At 45.7% G+C, this 15,447-nt stretch overlaps 1 protein-coding gene across 1 annotated transcript in view; it reads right to left on the bottom strand.

The window, feature by feature from the left end:
- Nucleotides 1–11,013: 11,013 nt before the first annotated feature.
- Nucleotides 11,014–15,447, bottom strand: part of TP53I13 (tumor protein p53 inducible protein 13) — a 28,586-nt gene continuing 24,152 nt past the window's right edge. The window contains exon 9 of the mRNA XM_075854309.1: nt 11,014–14,622. Coding sequence (XP_075710424.1) covers nt 14,513–14,622 — 110 coding nt within the window. The 3' untranslated portion in view covers nt 11,014–14,512. The remainder of the gene's footprint in view (nt 14,623–15,447) is intronic.

Below are 15,447 nucleotides of genomic sequence, written 5' to 3'. Positions count from 1 at the left end.
CCCACTGGTCGGACACGCTGTGTAAAGACTGCACAGATTATCCGACCTGGAAACCACAGCACCTTCCGTCCGAAAAATTGCACCATTGTTTTTAGGATGGACTTTTTGCAGAGCTTGGAAAAAAACAAACTTCGATACTTACCCCCTCCATCTTCTCAGCGCGAAGTACAGCCTCCTACAATGATGATGCAGTCCATACGACACTGCAGCCTATGATTGGCTGCAGCAATCACATGGGATGAAACGTCATCCCAGGAGGCTGGACTGCAGGAAGGAGGAGAGCGTTCTGGGTAAGCATAAATTATTATTTTTTCCCCCTTGGTTGCGATTATGCAGCAAAAGTTGCAACACTTTGCTTTCTGTTACGGGTTTTGTAATTGTTTATTTACATTTTTTTTTACGTTTTTGAGATACAGCTTCTATGTATCCTGAATACATAGAAGCTGTATCTTGTTCTAAAACCTGAATCAGTCAGGGCAGCGGGACAGATGGCTTCGGTGACAGCGGGTCCTGCGTGTCTGTGACATACAGGATCCACCTGTTATCGATCACATCGGTTATGAAAACATGGACAAATTTGGACATACCTCTTAATCATTGAATTCAGGTGTTTCATTGGGTCCCATTGCTACAGGTATATAAAATCAAGCACCTCGCCATGCAGTCACCTTTACAAACATTTGTGAAAGAATGGGTCTTTCTAAAGAGATCACTGAATTCGAGCATGGTACTGTAATAGGATGCCACCGTTGCTATAAGTCCGTTCATGACACTTCTTTCACTAAGTGGCGGAACGCATCAAGTTACAGAGCAGGGTCGCCAAGTGCAATTAACATCTGCACAAAAACGGTGCGCCAGGAGCTTCATGGCATGGGTTTCCATGGCTGAGCGGCTGCATGCAAGCCTTACATCATCAAGCACAATGCCAGGCGTCGGGTGGAGTGGTGTAAAGTACGCCGCCACTGGACTCTGGAGACGTGTTCTGTGAAGTGATGTATCACACTTTACTGGCAGTCTGATGGACGAGTCTGGGTTTGGCGAGTGCCAGGAGAACGTTACCCGCCTGACTGCATTGTGCCAACTGTAAAGTTCGGTGGAGGAGGGATAATGCTATGGGGTTGTATTTCAGGAGTTGGCCTAGACCCCTTAGTTCCAGTGAAGTGAAATCTTAATGCTTCAGCATAGCAAGACATTTTGGACAATTGTATGTTTCCAACTTTGTGGGAACAGTTTGGGGAAGGCCATTTTTTTTTGTTCCAGCATTACTGTGCACCAGTGTACAAAGCAAGGTCCATAAAGTCATGGTTAGTCTGACCTCACAAATGCTCTTCTGGATGAACGGGCACAATTCCCCACAGACCCTACAAAATCTTGTGGACAGCCTTCCCACAAGAGTGGAAGGTGTTTTAGCTGTAAAGGGGGACTAACTCCATATTAATGCGAACAAAAGAAAGAGAGGAGTGATATATGTGGGGAAACACAGTTTCCACTTTATTGAAATATAAGCAAAAAGCTGTAAAGAACACCAGGAGGAATGACAAGGTGGTAGGGATGGCAAGTAAATGAAAGCCTACGCGTCACTCGAACTAGCCATGAATAAGAGCACAGCCAGTGCTTGAAACGCGTAGGCTTTCATTTACTTGCCATCCCTACCACCTTGTCATTCCTCCTGGTGTTCTTTACAGCTTTTTGCTTATATTTCAATAAAGTGGAAACTGTGTTTCCCCACATATATCACTCATCGCTGGATCCTCTCTTTCTTTTGTTCTCATTACCTGCCGTGTGCCGTCGCGGAGATTCGAACGCAGGAGCGTGGAGCTGGAGGTTTCCTCCCACCCCCTATTTCCCTGCTGCTACTACTACTACTCCATATTAATGCCTCTAGACTTAAAATGGGATGTCATAAAAGCTTCTGGAGGTGTAATGTGTAGGTGTCCCAATACTTTTTTTTCTTTTTCTTATTCAAAAATTTTTATTGAGTTTCAGAACACAAAATTACACAACATAGTGGAGGGAAGGCCTCCACACCATAAATGGAACCGACAAACAAGGTCAGTGGACCAAATCAAAAACAAATCAGAACAACAACAAAAAAGAGAAATCAATAATGTGCATCACATCTCAATAGGAAGGACACTGCGCAGTATACAACAGTAGCATGGAGAATTCTTACAGCAAAACATCAGGAGGCACTGTGAGGCCACTTAATTCAAACGGAGAGGGAGCGGCACATTACCCTAGACAGGGGAAGAGAAAGTATAGAAAAAGGTCCCAGGAGGGGGAGGAGTAGGAGGGAGGGGAGATGACAAGGGGATCCTGGACTCCGATTCTGGGGTATTCTGAATGAAAAAACATCAGCCAGCAAGCGTCATAGTACACTTCACAAGAGCATAGCCCAACTCAGGTTACAGCCGTGAGGTAGGAAGGAGAAGAAAGAAACACTATCCAAGGAGACCACGTAGATGTGTATTTTACCACAGCTGCCGGGGAGTGAGCCACCAGGTGTTCCATTCGCTGTATCGCGGCAACTTCCCGAAACCACTCATCTAATGTTGGGGGTATTGCCGTTTTCCACCTGCGCGGGATCACCGACTTTGCTGCCTGAAGGAGATGTCTAACTAGTGAGCTTTTATAAACTTGTATTGGCATCGGGAACATGAATAAAAGAGCTGCTTCCGGAGAGTTGGGGACAGAGACTCCAGTAACCTCCAATATCAATTTAAGTACCGCATCCCAAAAACTCCTCAACAAGGGGCAACTCCACCAAACATGAGACATACAACCTCCTACATCCCCACAACGCCAACAATTGTCAGGCATAGATGGATACCATTTATGAAGCGCAGCCGGGACCCGGTACCATCTAGACACTATTTTGTAGCTAGTTTCTTGGGCCCTAGTGGCTATAGAGGCTTTTTGTGAGAGGGAGAAACATCGCTTCCATTGTGCGTCAGTAAATGTAGTATGCAATTCTCTCTCCCAGGCCCCGCAGAAGGAGGGGAGTTGTTGGGAACGCTGTGAAAGGAGTAACTTATATATCGTGGATATGATATGGGTAGGGGGCTGGGTGGAGACACATAGGCGCTCAAAGTCTGTCAACAACCGGTGAAGATGTGCGCGTCGCTTAACCGCTCCATAAAAGTGCTTTAACTGGGCATATTCATATATACGGCGAGTGGAGGGCACAGCATCGGGGCAGATGGAGGTTAGAGGGAGAAGAGAGGAAGCGGAGAGGACCTGGGCAAAATACATGGGGTTGATGGACGGCCTGCCTAGGAAGGAGCGACCAGCCTTACCAGCAGGAAAGGCTGGATTATCTGTGATAGGAGTTAAAGGACCCAGGGGGTCTATAAGCGTACTTCCAGGTCTTAAGGACCTCAATACCAGAAGGGTATGATGGACCACAAAGGAGGTTTGAGTCGGTCTGTTCCCGGGCAGGGTCCACGGCAGGGATGATAGGGTACTGGGACATAGTTGTTGAGCCAAACGGACCCATAGTTTTGATTCACGGTTATGAAAAAAATCTAAAACACGTGCGTGAGTTGATGCTAGATAGTAGAGCCTACAATCCGGCAGACCAACCCCACCCGTACCCCTGGAGCGAGTCAGAAGAGCCCGACTCAGACGTGGGCGACCAGTCGGCCAAATGAAGGAGCCGAAGCATCGCTGAAGCCGCAACCAATAGAAGGATGGGATAGAGATGGGGATCGTCTGCAGGAGATAAAGCAAGCGGGGGAGGAGCGACATCTTAATAATATTGATACGGCCAAAACAGGAAAATTCAGTCTTATGCCAGGAATTAAGATCAGTGCGAAACTTGGCCATTAGGGGGATATAATTATTTGTAAACAGTTGTGTAAGGTCACCACTTATACGGGCACCCAAATATGTAATACCTCTGGAGGGCCAGGAAAAGGGGAAATTACTTTGGAGAAGCGACACTAACGGGCCCGGGAGAGAAACATTTAGCGCTTCCGACTTAGAGAAATTGATTTTGAAATTAGACCATGTTCCAAAACGGGACAACTCGGACATCAATGAAGGAAGAGAGACATGAGGATCTGTGAGATAGACCAATAGGTCATCAGCAAATGCCGAACACTTGTATTCCATCCCTCCAATATTAATACCCTTAATATCCGTGTTGCTCCGAATGGAGGCCATGAGGTGTTCCATAACCAGAACATACAACAGGGGGGATAGGGGACAATCCTGTCTCGTGCCATTGTAAATAGGGAAAGGTGCCGAGAGGGAGCCATTTATTTTTATTTGGGCCGAAGGCGTACGATACAATGCCATGATTTTTGCCAAGAGAGAGGGTCCTATTCCCACATGCCGAAGGGTTTGGTAAAGGGCAGGCCACGATATTCTGTCAAACGCCTTTTCAGCATCTAGGGACAGGATCATGAGCGGGATGTGGTTAGTCTGGGCGTGGTGGATAATATCTAGAGTTTTAAGGGTGTTGTCACGGGCCTCCCGACCAGGCACAAAGCCCACCTGATCCGGGTGGATTAGATCAGGCAGGTAGTTATTCAGTCTATTGGCGAGCAATTTGGCGTAAATTTTCAGGTCTACATTGAGCAAGGAGATGGGACGATAACTGGAGCAGAGTTGAGGATCCTTACCCGGCTTAGGGATAACCGTGACATGAGCCAAGGTGGAGCTAGGAGGAAACCGGACCTCCGGGGAGATAGAATTAAAAGCTGGCAGTAAAAACGGTAACAACCGGTCAGCCAACACCTTGTAAAACTTGGCAGTGTAGCCATCCGGGCCAGGACTCTTTCCCCCAGGAAGATCTGTTATAACCGCAAGGAGCTCCGGGGAGGTGAAGTCCTTATCAAGTTCCTCAGCTATCTCCCTAGACAACGGTGTGAAGGGAGAAAAGAAAGAATCCCCGTCTGGCGGATGAGAGTGGGTAGGGGTGGGAGAGTCAAGGTTGTAAAGATTAGAGAAAAAGGTATGGAAGCAATCCGCTATCTCTGGGGTCGTGTGAACCACCTGGCCAGAAGGAGCTTTAGTATTTGGGATGTGTGATTGGGCAATCTTAGTTTTTAAAGCTCTGGCCAACATGCGTCCACTCTTATTGCCAAACTCGTAGAATTTACTGCGACAGACTTGGAGAGCGCGCTGCTGAGCAGAGTCCAACAGCCGTCTGGCGTCCTGTCGGGCAACCTGTAACTCCCGTAAAATCGGAAGAGACAACGCACGCTTGTGGGCCAGTTCAAGAGCGCTAATTTTTTGGAGCGCAATTTTAAGGGAGTGGGCCCTTTCTCTTTTAAGGCGCGCTCCGTGTTTTATGAGGACCCCCCTGAGAACACATTTAAGGGCTTCCCAACGCACCAAGGGGGACGTGTCATCCTGAGCGTGATCAAGTGTGAAATATTTCACCGTTTGAAGTAAATCATCATGGCACATCCCATCCAGGAGCAGGGACTCATTCAGTCTCCAAGTCCAGGAGCCTTTAGTGATGAAGGGGAGATGTAAGGTACAGTATACCGGGGCATGATCAGACCACAGGATACTGCCAATGGACGTAGAGGCTACCCAGGGGAGAGCATGTTGCTGGATGAAAATGTAATCCAAGCGACTGTAGGTGCCATGCGGAGGGGAGTAGAAACTATAATCCCTATCAGTGGGATGTTGTAGGCGCCATGCATCACAAAGTTGAAGCTGTAGGAGAGCACGCCTCGCCCGTCTAATAGCACCGTATGCAACACTAGAGCGACCAGTAGAATTATCCACCGTCGGATCCAGAGTAAGGTTAAAGTCTCCGCACAGCACCACAGTCCCCCGGACCACCGGAAGGGCGGCTTCTATAAGTTGGAGAATGAAGGGCACCTGACCCTGATTAGGAGCATAAGCGTTAATCACCGTGAATTCCCTCCCACCAATATTAAGCACTAAGATGATGTATCTTGCGTCGGGACCGACAACCAGATTGACAACCTGATGGGGGAGGGACTTGTGGAGGGCTATGGCAACTCCACACGATCTGGAGAGGGGATTATTACTGAAATGCCACGTAGTGTAATGTTTGTGCTTGATAGTAGGGGTATGTCCCTCCTTAAAGTGTGTTTCCTGGAAGCATGCAATGTGTACCTTACGCTTGTGTAGATGGTGTAGAATTTGCGCCCGCTTTTCAGGAACATTCAGCCCCTTCACATTGAAGGAGGCAATAGTAAGGTCAGCCATGGGTGCAGACTAAGCGGCTCGCTGAAGTATGCCGGCTAACGCACGAGGGATCGGAGTCCAGGATCGCCAGGAGGGAGGCAGAGGAGGGAAACAAGCTAGGAGTAAAGAACAGAGCATTAGAGAAAAACACAGACATAAAATCAAACAAAAAAGGCAGTAAGAAAACAACTGCCGCACCAGCTAAGCGCACAATTGCGGTAGACCAAAAATTCGGTCCAAAACCTACAGGGGGAAGGTGACAACTACGCATAAGAGTTATCCGCACTCCCCAGCGTACCATATTATAAGTATTGACAGCTTAACATCATTGCACACTTTAAATAATGAGCGAGAGGAAGACATTGGAAGGCATCTGAAGGTAATACTCAAAACCACAGGCATTCTTGAAATCCGACAGCAAGTAAATACGTAAAAGGAAGGATTCCAGGGGTGTGAAATCCGGGTCATCACGCCGAACGGGCGGTCTCCGTGGGTGGAGTAGGGTCCCGTTCTTGTCGGCGTCTAGATCTTCTGCGGGGTCCTCGTGGAGGGCGACCCTCTGCCACAGATAGAGGCCCAGGGAGCGGGCGTCTCCCTCTCGATCCTTCGCCAGCAGAGGATAACAATGAGGGCCACTCTGGTAACGCAACATGAGGAAGGTTCAAGTCCCGCAAGAAACTAGGCAAGTCGGTCGGGGATCGCACGGTATAGGTACGGCCATCCTGTCTGACCATCAGGGCAAACGGGAAGCCCCACCTGTAAATGATGTCCCGGTTTCAGAGCACCTCCAGCAGGGGCTTGAGAGCAGCTCTTTGCGCCAGCGTATGTCGAGATAAATCCGGCAAAATACGTAACTGCGTGCCTTGATGGAGAATGATGGGCTGCCGCCGGATTTTTTGCAGGATAGAGTCCTTGATTGCGTAAAAATGGATTCGGCAGATGACATCCCTCGGCCGAGGATCATCAGCACTTACAGGGCGGAGAGCTCTATGTGCCCGGTCGATCTCTATATGGGTATTTGGCGGACGGCCTAGTAAAGTATTGAAGATGGTGGAGAGAGTTGAAAACAGATCGGACGCAGGAATAGATTCGGGCAATCCTCTCACACGTAGGTTGTTCCTCCTGTTACGATTTTCGATATCATCGAGGTGTTGTTGCAAAGTGAACAGCTGAGCTGAGTGCTGCTGAATAGTAGATTGGATATTTGCAATAGTGGCATTATCAGCAACCCGCTCCTGCGTAAGAGTGTCCACCCTTGTAGAAAGTGAGGAAAGTTCAGCCCGAAATTGAGTAAACTCCAGCTTACATTCTTCCACGATCTGTCTGGCAAAGGAAGACATATCAGCCCTGGTGGGCAACAGTTGGACAAGCTGGCGGATGTCTGAAAGAGTCGCCGGCCTATTTTCACACATACCTCCAGACGACGGGTCTGTGAGACTTAATGCAAGGTCTGCTGGTATATCCATCGGAGCATGGGCATATTCCAGGTCAGGAGAAGGAAGTGGGTGGAATTGAGGACCCTGGTCACGGGTATGTAATGCAGGCAAAGTCCCGGATTGAAGGGGGAATCCCACAGGCCCGGCCGGGGCGGTGGTTGAGGGGACTTTTGGGGCGCTGCTCCTTGAGGAGCTGGAGGACCAAGATGGGGGGGCCCCCACCAGCCCAGGGCCCCTGAGAGGAGTGGGGAGGTCCGGAAGTAGTGGCCCTACAGGCTGTAAAGTGACACTGGGGGCAGGAGGTTCAGAGCCTCGGTACTCACTGCGCCTCTCATATGAATCGTCCTGCTGTGGAGCTGTAGTCAGGGCAGCTGTGGCGTCTCTTGCGCCCCTGGAGGCCGGATCAGGTGGTAGCAGGCCGCAGTCAGGTCCAGGAGGTAGCTGGCCATCAGGCCATGAAAGCAATGGCGTAGGTGGATGGAGTCCCGACGTCTGCAGGCCAGCCGGAGAGCGCCGGCGGCCATCTTGAGAGGCCACGAGGCCTGATGGCAGAAAAGCGGCACCTGCCGCGGAGGGAGCCTCAGATGCCTCACAATGAGACCGAGGGTCCGATACCCTCTGCACCGGGGCTCTCCCATCCGGAGAGATTATGAAGGGGGCCGTATTCCCCAGAGCAGGCCCACATCCGAGCACCACAGAGTCCCGGCGGCCATCTTGGATGCAGGCAGGCGAGGTCGGCCGGGCCGCAGGATCCTCCACAGCCCGGAGAAGAGATGCGGAATCGGAGGCCTCCAGATTCTGGACCCGGACGGGTAAGTGAGCGACTTCTGTTGCCGTCTCTATCAGCTCAGGGCACTGAGACAGTGGAGATGGAGAGGTCGGGCGGCCATCTTGACCCCCGGCCTCGGCCCGGATCGAGGCCCGGAGCTGCATCTGGTGTTGTCGCCCGAAGTATTCCCCGATATCACGCTGGGGTGATGAGGGGCAGGTAGGGGCTGCTGCCTTGTGTTTTTTAGTCGTCTTCCCCATGTCTGAGAGTGGATGTCAGCCGATTTTAGCACACTGGGTGAGGAGCTGGAGAAAGCACGTCTTCACTCTCCCATAGCTGGCCACGCCCCCCGGTGTCCCAATACTTTTGACCATATAGTATATCATTTATTTTGTTTGGGGGGGGGGGGGGGGGACAGTTACTAATATTTCTATAGGAAATGTTTCTTCTCTCTTGTGACATGTTCCTTTTAAAAGAAAAAATAATTCTTATATTTCATAATTGGCACAAATATCAGCATGTTACACTGCAGTGCGGTCAGCTGAGCAACATGACAGCCTGGGGAGCTCGGTTCTAATTTCTTTGACGGAAGGTACTGTGAAAAATGAGAAATTGAATCTTTGGGTCAATGTTTTCTAAGCAGTCTCTGGAAGCATAAATGTTATTTGGAGATCTACATAGCACAGTCCCGGTTTGCATTCAGTGTGCCACGTAAACCACACTAACTGGTTTTATGTTTCCTGTTTTATAATTTGGGGTTTGTTTTTTTTTAGTTTTGTTGGTCACTTGTGGAAAAAAAAACAAAAAAAAAAAAACTTGTGCAGTGAAACTCCATGTAAAAGTAGCTGGATATTATGGTGTATGCTACTCAAACTAACAGATCTTGTGGTAAAGTGGTTAAAAAATAAAAAAAAAGTCGTTAAAAAAAAATAAAATAGATAGATATATATATATCTATCTATCTATATCTGAAGAAAAAGTGTTTAGATATCCAATAACACAAGAAATTTTGTGGCCCAAATGCCACACGGTGCCATCCTAGTAATTAAAACTGAAAACAAAGAACCAAAAAGCTATCCAGGATATATCAAGCACTCATATGGGTATATAATAAAAATATATTTTTTTTTATTAAATAGTAGAAAGCTACATGGCCAAGAAAAATATTATATAGAACACAAGGAAAACATTGGTATTACAAATAATAACAATTCATGAGGATGTAACCAGTGAGTGCAATAACCGAACAACGTATGGAAACAAGGTCACAAATTTAGGAAGTCCCCCGTTATGTACAGTTGAATGATAGTGTAATCACTATGTTTTCCTTGTGTTCTATATAATATTTTTCCTGGCCAGTTAGGTTTTTTAATTGTGCTTTCTTTATATAATTTTTTGGTATTTTTTCATGGGAATTGGTCTGCAAATTGACTTTCCCTTTCTACTATTTAATAAATAAATAAATATATATTTTTATTATATACCCATATGAGTGCTTGATATATAAGAGAAAGAGAGAGACCGAGAGAGACCAGTTCGGCTCTACTAGGGAAAAAACACTTGACATTTTGTTGGCTTTCTGACAATGTGGTTTCGAACACGTTAGGACCTAAAGATAGAAATAATCTGTTTTCCTGCTAAAAGACGTTAATATACAAAAACATATATAATTGTATTCTGGGTTAGACAATTCCTTAAAGGGGTTTTCCCCATGAGAGACATTTATGATATATCCACAGGACGGGTCATAGATGTCATATGGCCACCTCTGGGACCCGCACCTATGTCTAGAATGGGGCCCCATAAATCCCGTTCTACCACCTTCTGCTCTCGCTGCCTCCCGGCCACTTCCTGACTTTGTGGTCGGGAGTTACGAAAACCGCAGAGCCTGCTAAGCTATGCGGTTTCCGTAAGTCCCATAATAGCGAGTGGCAGTTATGGAAGCAGCGTAGCATGCGAGCAATGCCGATCCGTAACTACTATTCAGTTCTATGCGACTTACGGAAACAGCGTAGCTCAGCGAGCTACTCTGTTTCCTTCTTTATAGTCGGAAATCACCAGCTTCAGCCGCAACATAGAGCAGTAGAACAGGGTTTAGGGGACCCCGTTCTAGAGATAGGTGCAGGTTCCAGAGGTGGGACCTGCATCTGACATTTATGACATATCCTGTGGATATGTCATAAAGGTCCCTGGTGGGAAAACCCCTTTAAGGCCCTATTGCACAACCATAATTTTTTTATCCGCAATTACAGTTACGTAATTGCGGATAAAAATACTGATCCATTCGTTTCTATGGCCTACGGACCCCTTCCTGTATATTTACTGCACTAGGTAGGCCAATACACATGACTACATTGCACTACATCACAGTTGCAAACTCGGGGGGAGCCAGAGTGCTTATTTAATATGTGCAGCGAGCATTTGCAGGGTGTGGGGGACACACGCAGGTCTCCGCAAAACTTTGATGGTCTGCATGCCATGGCTCAAACATTCATGACCCTAGCGCAATACAGTTCACCACAAAACACCACCTTATCATGAAATTAATGCCACCTTATCATGAAATTAATTAATAGAAGAGTAATCAGATAAACAGCACAGAATGTATTTCATAAAAAAATACAAAAACAGACCAGATATTTTTAAAGTTGTCTTTAAAAAAACCAAAAACAAAACTTCATTGATTATATATATAAAAATTCATACTAGAACACCACAAAATACAATTGATTCACTCAGACAGTATAAAAATAAAATATACTGTAATTTATAAATCGTTGCCAAATGCAACACTAAGTTTTCATGTTCAGAAAGCCGCAGCCAGCTGTAGTAGACAATTCTCTGTTACAGAGAGAAGACGGTCGTGTTTAAGAGACCACTAAAACGAATATATAGAAGTGGAGGGGGATGGGCAGGTTTCCAATGTGCCTAATTGAAATTCTCTACGTGAAGCGAACTTTCATTTACTAGCTACATTCTTCAGAAATGCGGATTTAAAATTTAATCTATGTCAGTAGTATTTCATATTCAATGTCACTAAATATAAAATGTCTGTTTGTGCGTGAACCCGTGCCACAGTAGTGCTACATAACACATACAAAATGCAGCAGGACCAAGTTTAGTGTAGCTGGGGTGGCTATCATATATTAAAGGCTATGTAAACCTTTGAAAGTGATTTATTTATTGTTTTTAAATAAAAAGTGCGTTTGGTGCAACTTTCAAATTAGTTTTTATTAAAAATTATTTTTACTTTTTGAGAATCATAACTTAGACGTGATAGATTACAGGTGACCCTAAACCCATCAGTCCCGTGGACCCGATAGATTCGTGTCTTAGCGAATGATACAGCTGCTCTGTATACAGGATACAAAGCAGCTGTATATCACAAAGTAAAAATAATTTTGAATAAAAAACAATTTGAAAGTTGCACCAAAAACAATGCCTGAAATTATTATAGCGGGGTTTTCCCATCAGGGACATTTAAGACATATCCACGGGATATGCCATAAATGTCAGAGAGCTGTAGGTCCCACCTATCTCTAGAACGGGGCCTCCCTAAACCCTGTTCTACCTTTCTCGGCTCCCGCTGCCTCCTGGGCCACTTTGTAATTTCCGACCATGTAATAAGGAAAACACCGTAACTCGTGGAGCTGCGCCGTTTCCGTAACTCCCATAGAAGTGAATGGCAGTTACTGAATGCAGCGTAGCACGTGAGCTACGCCGTTTCCGTAATTTCCGACCATGCAATCAAGAAGTGGCTCGGGAGGCAGTGGGAACCAAGAAAGATAGAGTGGTGTTTAGCGGGGGGCCTATTTAAAAGGGGTTATCCAGGGTTTCCAAATTGATGGCCTGATCTTAAGCTAAGCCAGTGGTTCTTAACCTTATTGGAGGTACTGAACCCCACCAGTTTCATATGCGCATTCACCGAACCCTTCTTAATTGGAAAAATAAAATAGGATTTTTTCAAATTCAAAACATAGGTATATATTTTACTGGTGCACAAAATGAACCGTGCATCAACATCACTTTCTTCCCAGCATGACTGGAGCTCCGTCCGAACAAACTGCAGAATCCATATCCCACGAAAGATTGTTGTCTTTGAAAAAGTCATCCACAAGTTTCTTCACATCGGCTGCCTTAGCCTTAGAGGCTTACAAAATAAAAAAATCTTCCTTTATCACGTCATCTTTCACATAGCGCACGAATACAGCAAGCGGGCTTAGATTGGAAACGTCTGTGGTCTCGTCGAGTTGAAGGCTGAATTTTGCCGGGCTTGAAATCAGATATGCAACTACTTGAGTCAAGATGTCTTTGCTCATGTCCTCTATTCTGTTGCTGATGGTGTCATTTGAAAGAGAAATTTGGGATAACTTAACTTCAGCCTCTTTTCCCAGCATGATATTCGCCATCTTCAACACAGCTGGTTAGTGTTTCACCAATGGTGTGTGGTTTGCCCTGCTTTGCGATCAGGTAAGCAACTTTGTACGATGCTGTGAGGATCGGTTTGTTGATGGGTACAAAGCCAAGATGGTAGCCAAGCGGGCCGTGTCATCACGAATCATATGAGTCGGATATGTGTCTTGACCTCCGCCGAACTACTGAGACTGACTCACCGAACCCTTGGGGTTCGATCGAACCCAGGTTAAGAACCACTGAGCTAAGCCATCAATATTAGATCAGTGGCGGTCCGAGTCTCATTGTTTACCTGCTTTTATTTCTATTCGTACTTGCACACACCGTTACTTTCGTAGCATCCGTGCAAGGTATTTCAGCGCCGTCCCATTCACTTGAAAGGTACAGTGTTGCAATATGGTGCACAGCCGCTACGAAAGTAATAACGTGTGCAAGTAGGAACTCCCTAAAACAATAGAGGGTGCAGCGCTCGCTCAAGTGCCGTGGCCCATTCTAAAAGCTAAACAGCAGGGGTGCTGTGAGTAAGACCCCCATCGATGTAATATTTAAATCCTGGATAACCCCCTTTAATTATCTCACATTCGACAGCTACTAGAGCTTTTAGGCTGCCATCACACCCCAGTAGTGATGATTGACATCCACCAAACAATCTGACTCCCAAAACCGGGTCAATCTGAAAGTGGAGAGAGTGTTCCTGAGATTTTTGTTGGACTCTATGATACTGCAGCCTTTCCCACCGCTGTGTTAGTATCTCATTCAGACTTGTATTTTAGATTTAGTAGTAATTCAGCAATCGAAGCGTACAGAAAAAAAAAATGGGTATAAACAAAAAAAAATAAAAAATTAAGAAAACGTCTGACAATCCTAGACCTGGATAACATTTGGACTCAGATATTATGAGATCGTTTGCAAATAAAATGTAACTATGTTAACCGTGTCAGAATCAGCGATTATGGAAACCGCGCCGGAATAAGTGCCAAAATACGTCTGAAACCGCCTCCCATTAATTTTAAATGATATATCCTAAAAAAGAACCAAAAAAAACAGAAATGCCACAGGCCGCCTCTGAACTCCCATTGAAATCAATGGGAGGCAGAGAATGTTTTTCGCAGCGTTTTTTGTCCGCGGTGCTCAAAGGCCACGGCAAAAAAACGCTGTGAGAAACGCGGCAAGAAAGTGCAGGCAGATCAAAATCTGCCTCAAAAGTCCCAAAGGAATTTGAGGCAGATTTTTTTCTGCCTGCAAAATACTCTGTGTGTAGCTGTTCAGATGCCTACCGACTTGAACGGACACAAATTTGGCACATAGAATAGAGTAACCTGCACAGGACAAAAAGCAGGGTCTAGAGGAGGATACTGAAAATGGACCTGCTATCTACACGGTGATTGCCAACCAAATACAAAATCAATTAATACAATAGGACCTGGTGCCATCACTAAAACGGGGTTTACACCGGCAGTTATGTAGAATTATAGGTCGGTTGACGCTTGTAAATACGATTGTTCGTTATTCTTTCAATAATGTCAGCTGCCGACAACCATGATTTTCAGGGCTCGTTCGCCCGATCATTGGCCCCTGTAAATGGGCCTTAAGACATAATGTGACTTTTGAATAGTCAGGATTCCATGACAACTGTATTTGCTCCCAATTTCTGTGCCTCAGTGCGTTATTCCACTTCTAGTTCTGCTGTGTGTTTATTCCACATAATGCATCTTGCAATATTCTAGTCGGAACTCTCACCCAGACTTTCATACAAGACCTCAGGACTTTTCTTGCGTCCAATCCACTTCTTGCGTATGCTGTGACCTTGAACCAACCGCCTTTTGATAACCGCTAATAAGAAAACAGAAAATTATTACACATACAGAAAGTATTGCAAGGAAAGACTTGTCACTTGTTGACGAAGTCAAAAACACATGACGGAGGCAGCCGTTGCAAACTGAGCGAATACTTAACCCTTGCCCTCCGCAACCAATTTTCGTTTTTTCATTTGCATTTTTCCTCACCGCAATCCAAAAGCCATAACTTTTTTATTTTTCTGTCAACATAGCCGTATGAGTGCTTATTTTTTGCGGGACACGCTGTAGTTTTTCATGGCATCATTTAACGTACCATATAAACAAACCGGGAAACTGAAAAAAAATAAAAAATCTTGGAGGGGGTGAAATGGGCAAAAAAGTGATTCTGCCGTTGTTTTTTAGGTTTCATTTTTACGGCGTTCATCAAGTGGTAAAAACAACATTACTGTATTCTACGGGTTGATACCACAATAGGGATATTTATATCGTTTTTTTTTTTTTTGTTTTACTACTTTTACAAAGAAAAAACGATTTGCTAAAAGAAATTGTTTTGTTTCGCTACATTCTGAGAGCCATAACTTTATTATTCCATTGAGTCAGGCCTCGTGCACACGACTAAGGGTTTTTACTGTCCGCAAATACGGATCCGACGGCTACCGATACACATCTGTAGCCATCCGTAATTGCGGAAGTGCCTATAGACTTCTATGCGCGAGTCTGTGACGCAATTTCAGACGAGAATAGGACATGCTTTATATTTTGCGGATCATTTGTACAGCCCGGATACACATCCGTAAATATATGGAAAGGTGTCCGTGGCCAATAGAAATTAATGGGTCCGCAATTTCATGCGTAATCA

This window comes from Rhinoderma darwinii, chromosome 2 (assembly GCF_050947455.1).
Source record: "Rhinoderma darwinii isolate aRhiDar2 chromosome 2, aRhiDar2.hap1, whole genome shotgun sequence".
NCBI lineage: Eukaryota > Metazoa > Chordata > Amphibia > Anura > Rhinodermatidae > Rhinoderma > Rhinoderma darwinii.
This window is presented reverse-complemented; position numbering and strand designations above follow the sequence as displayed.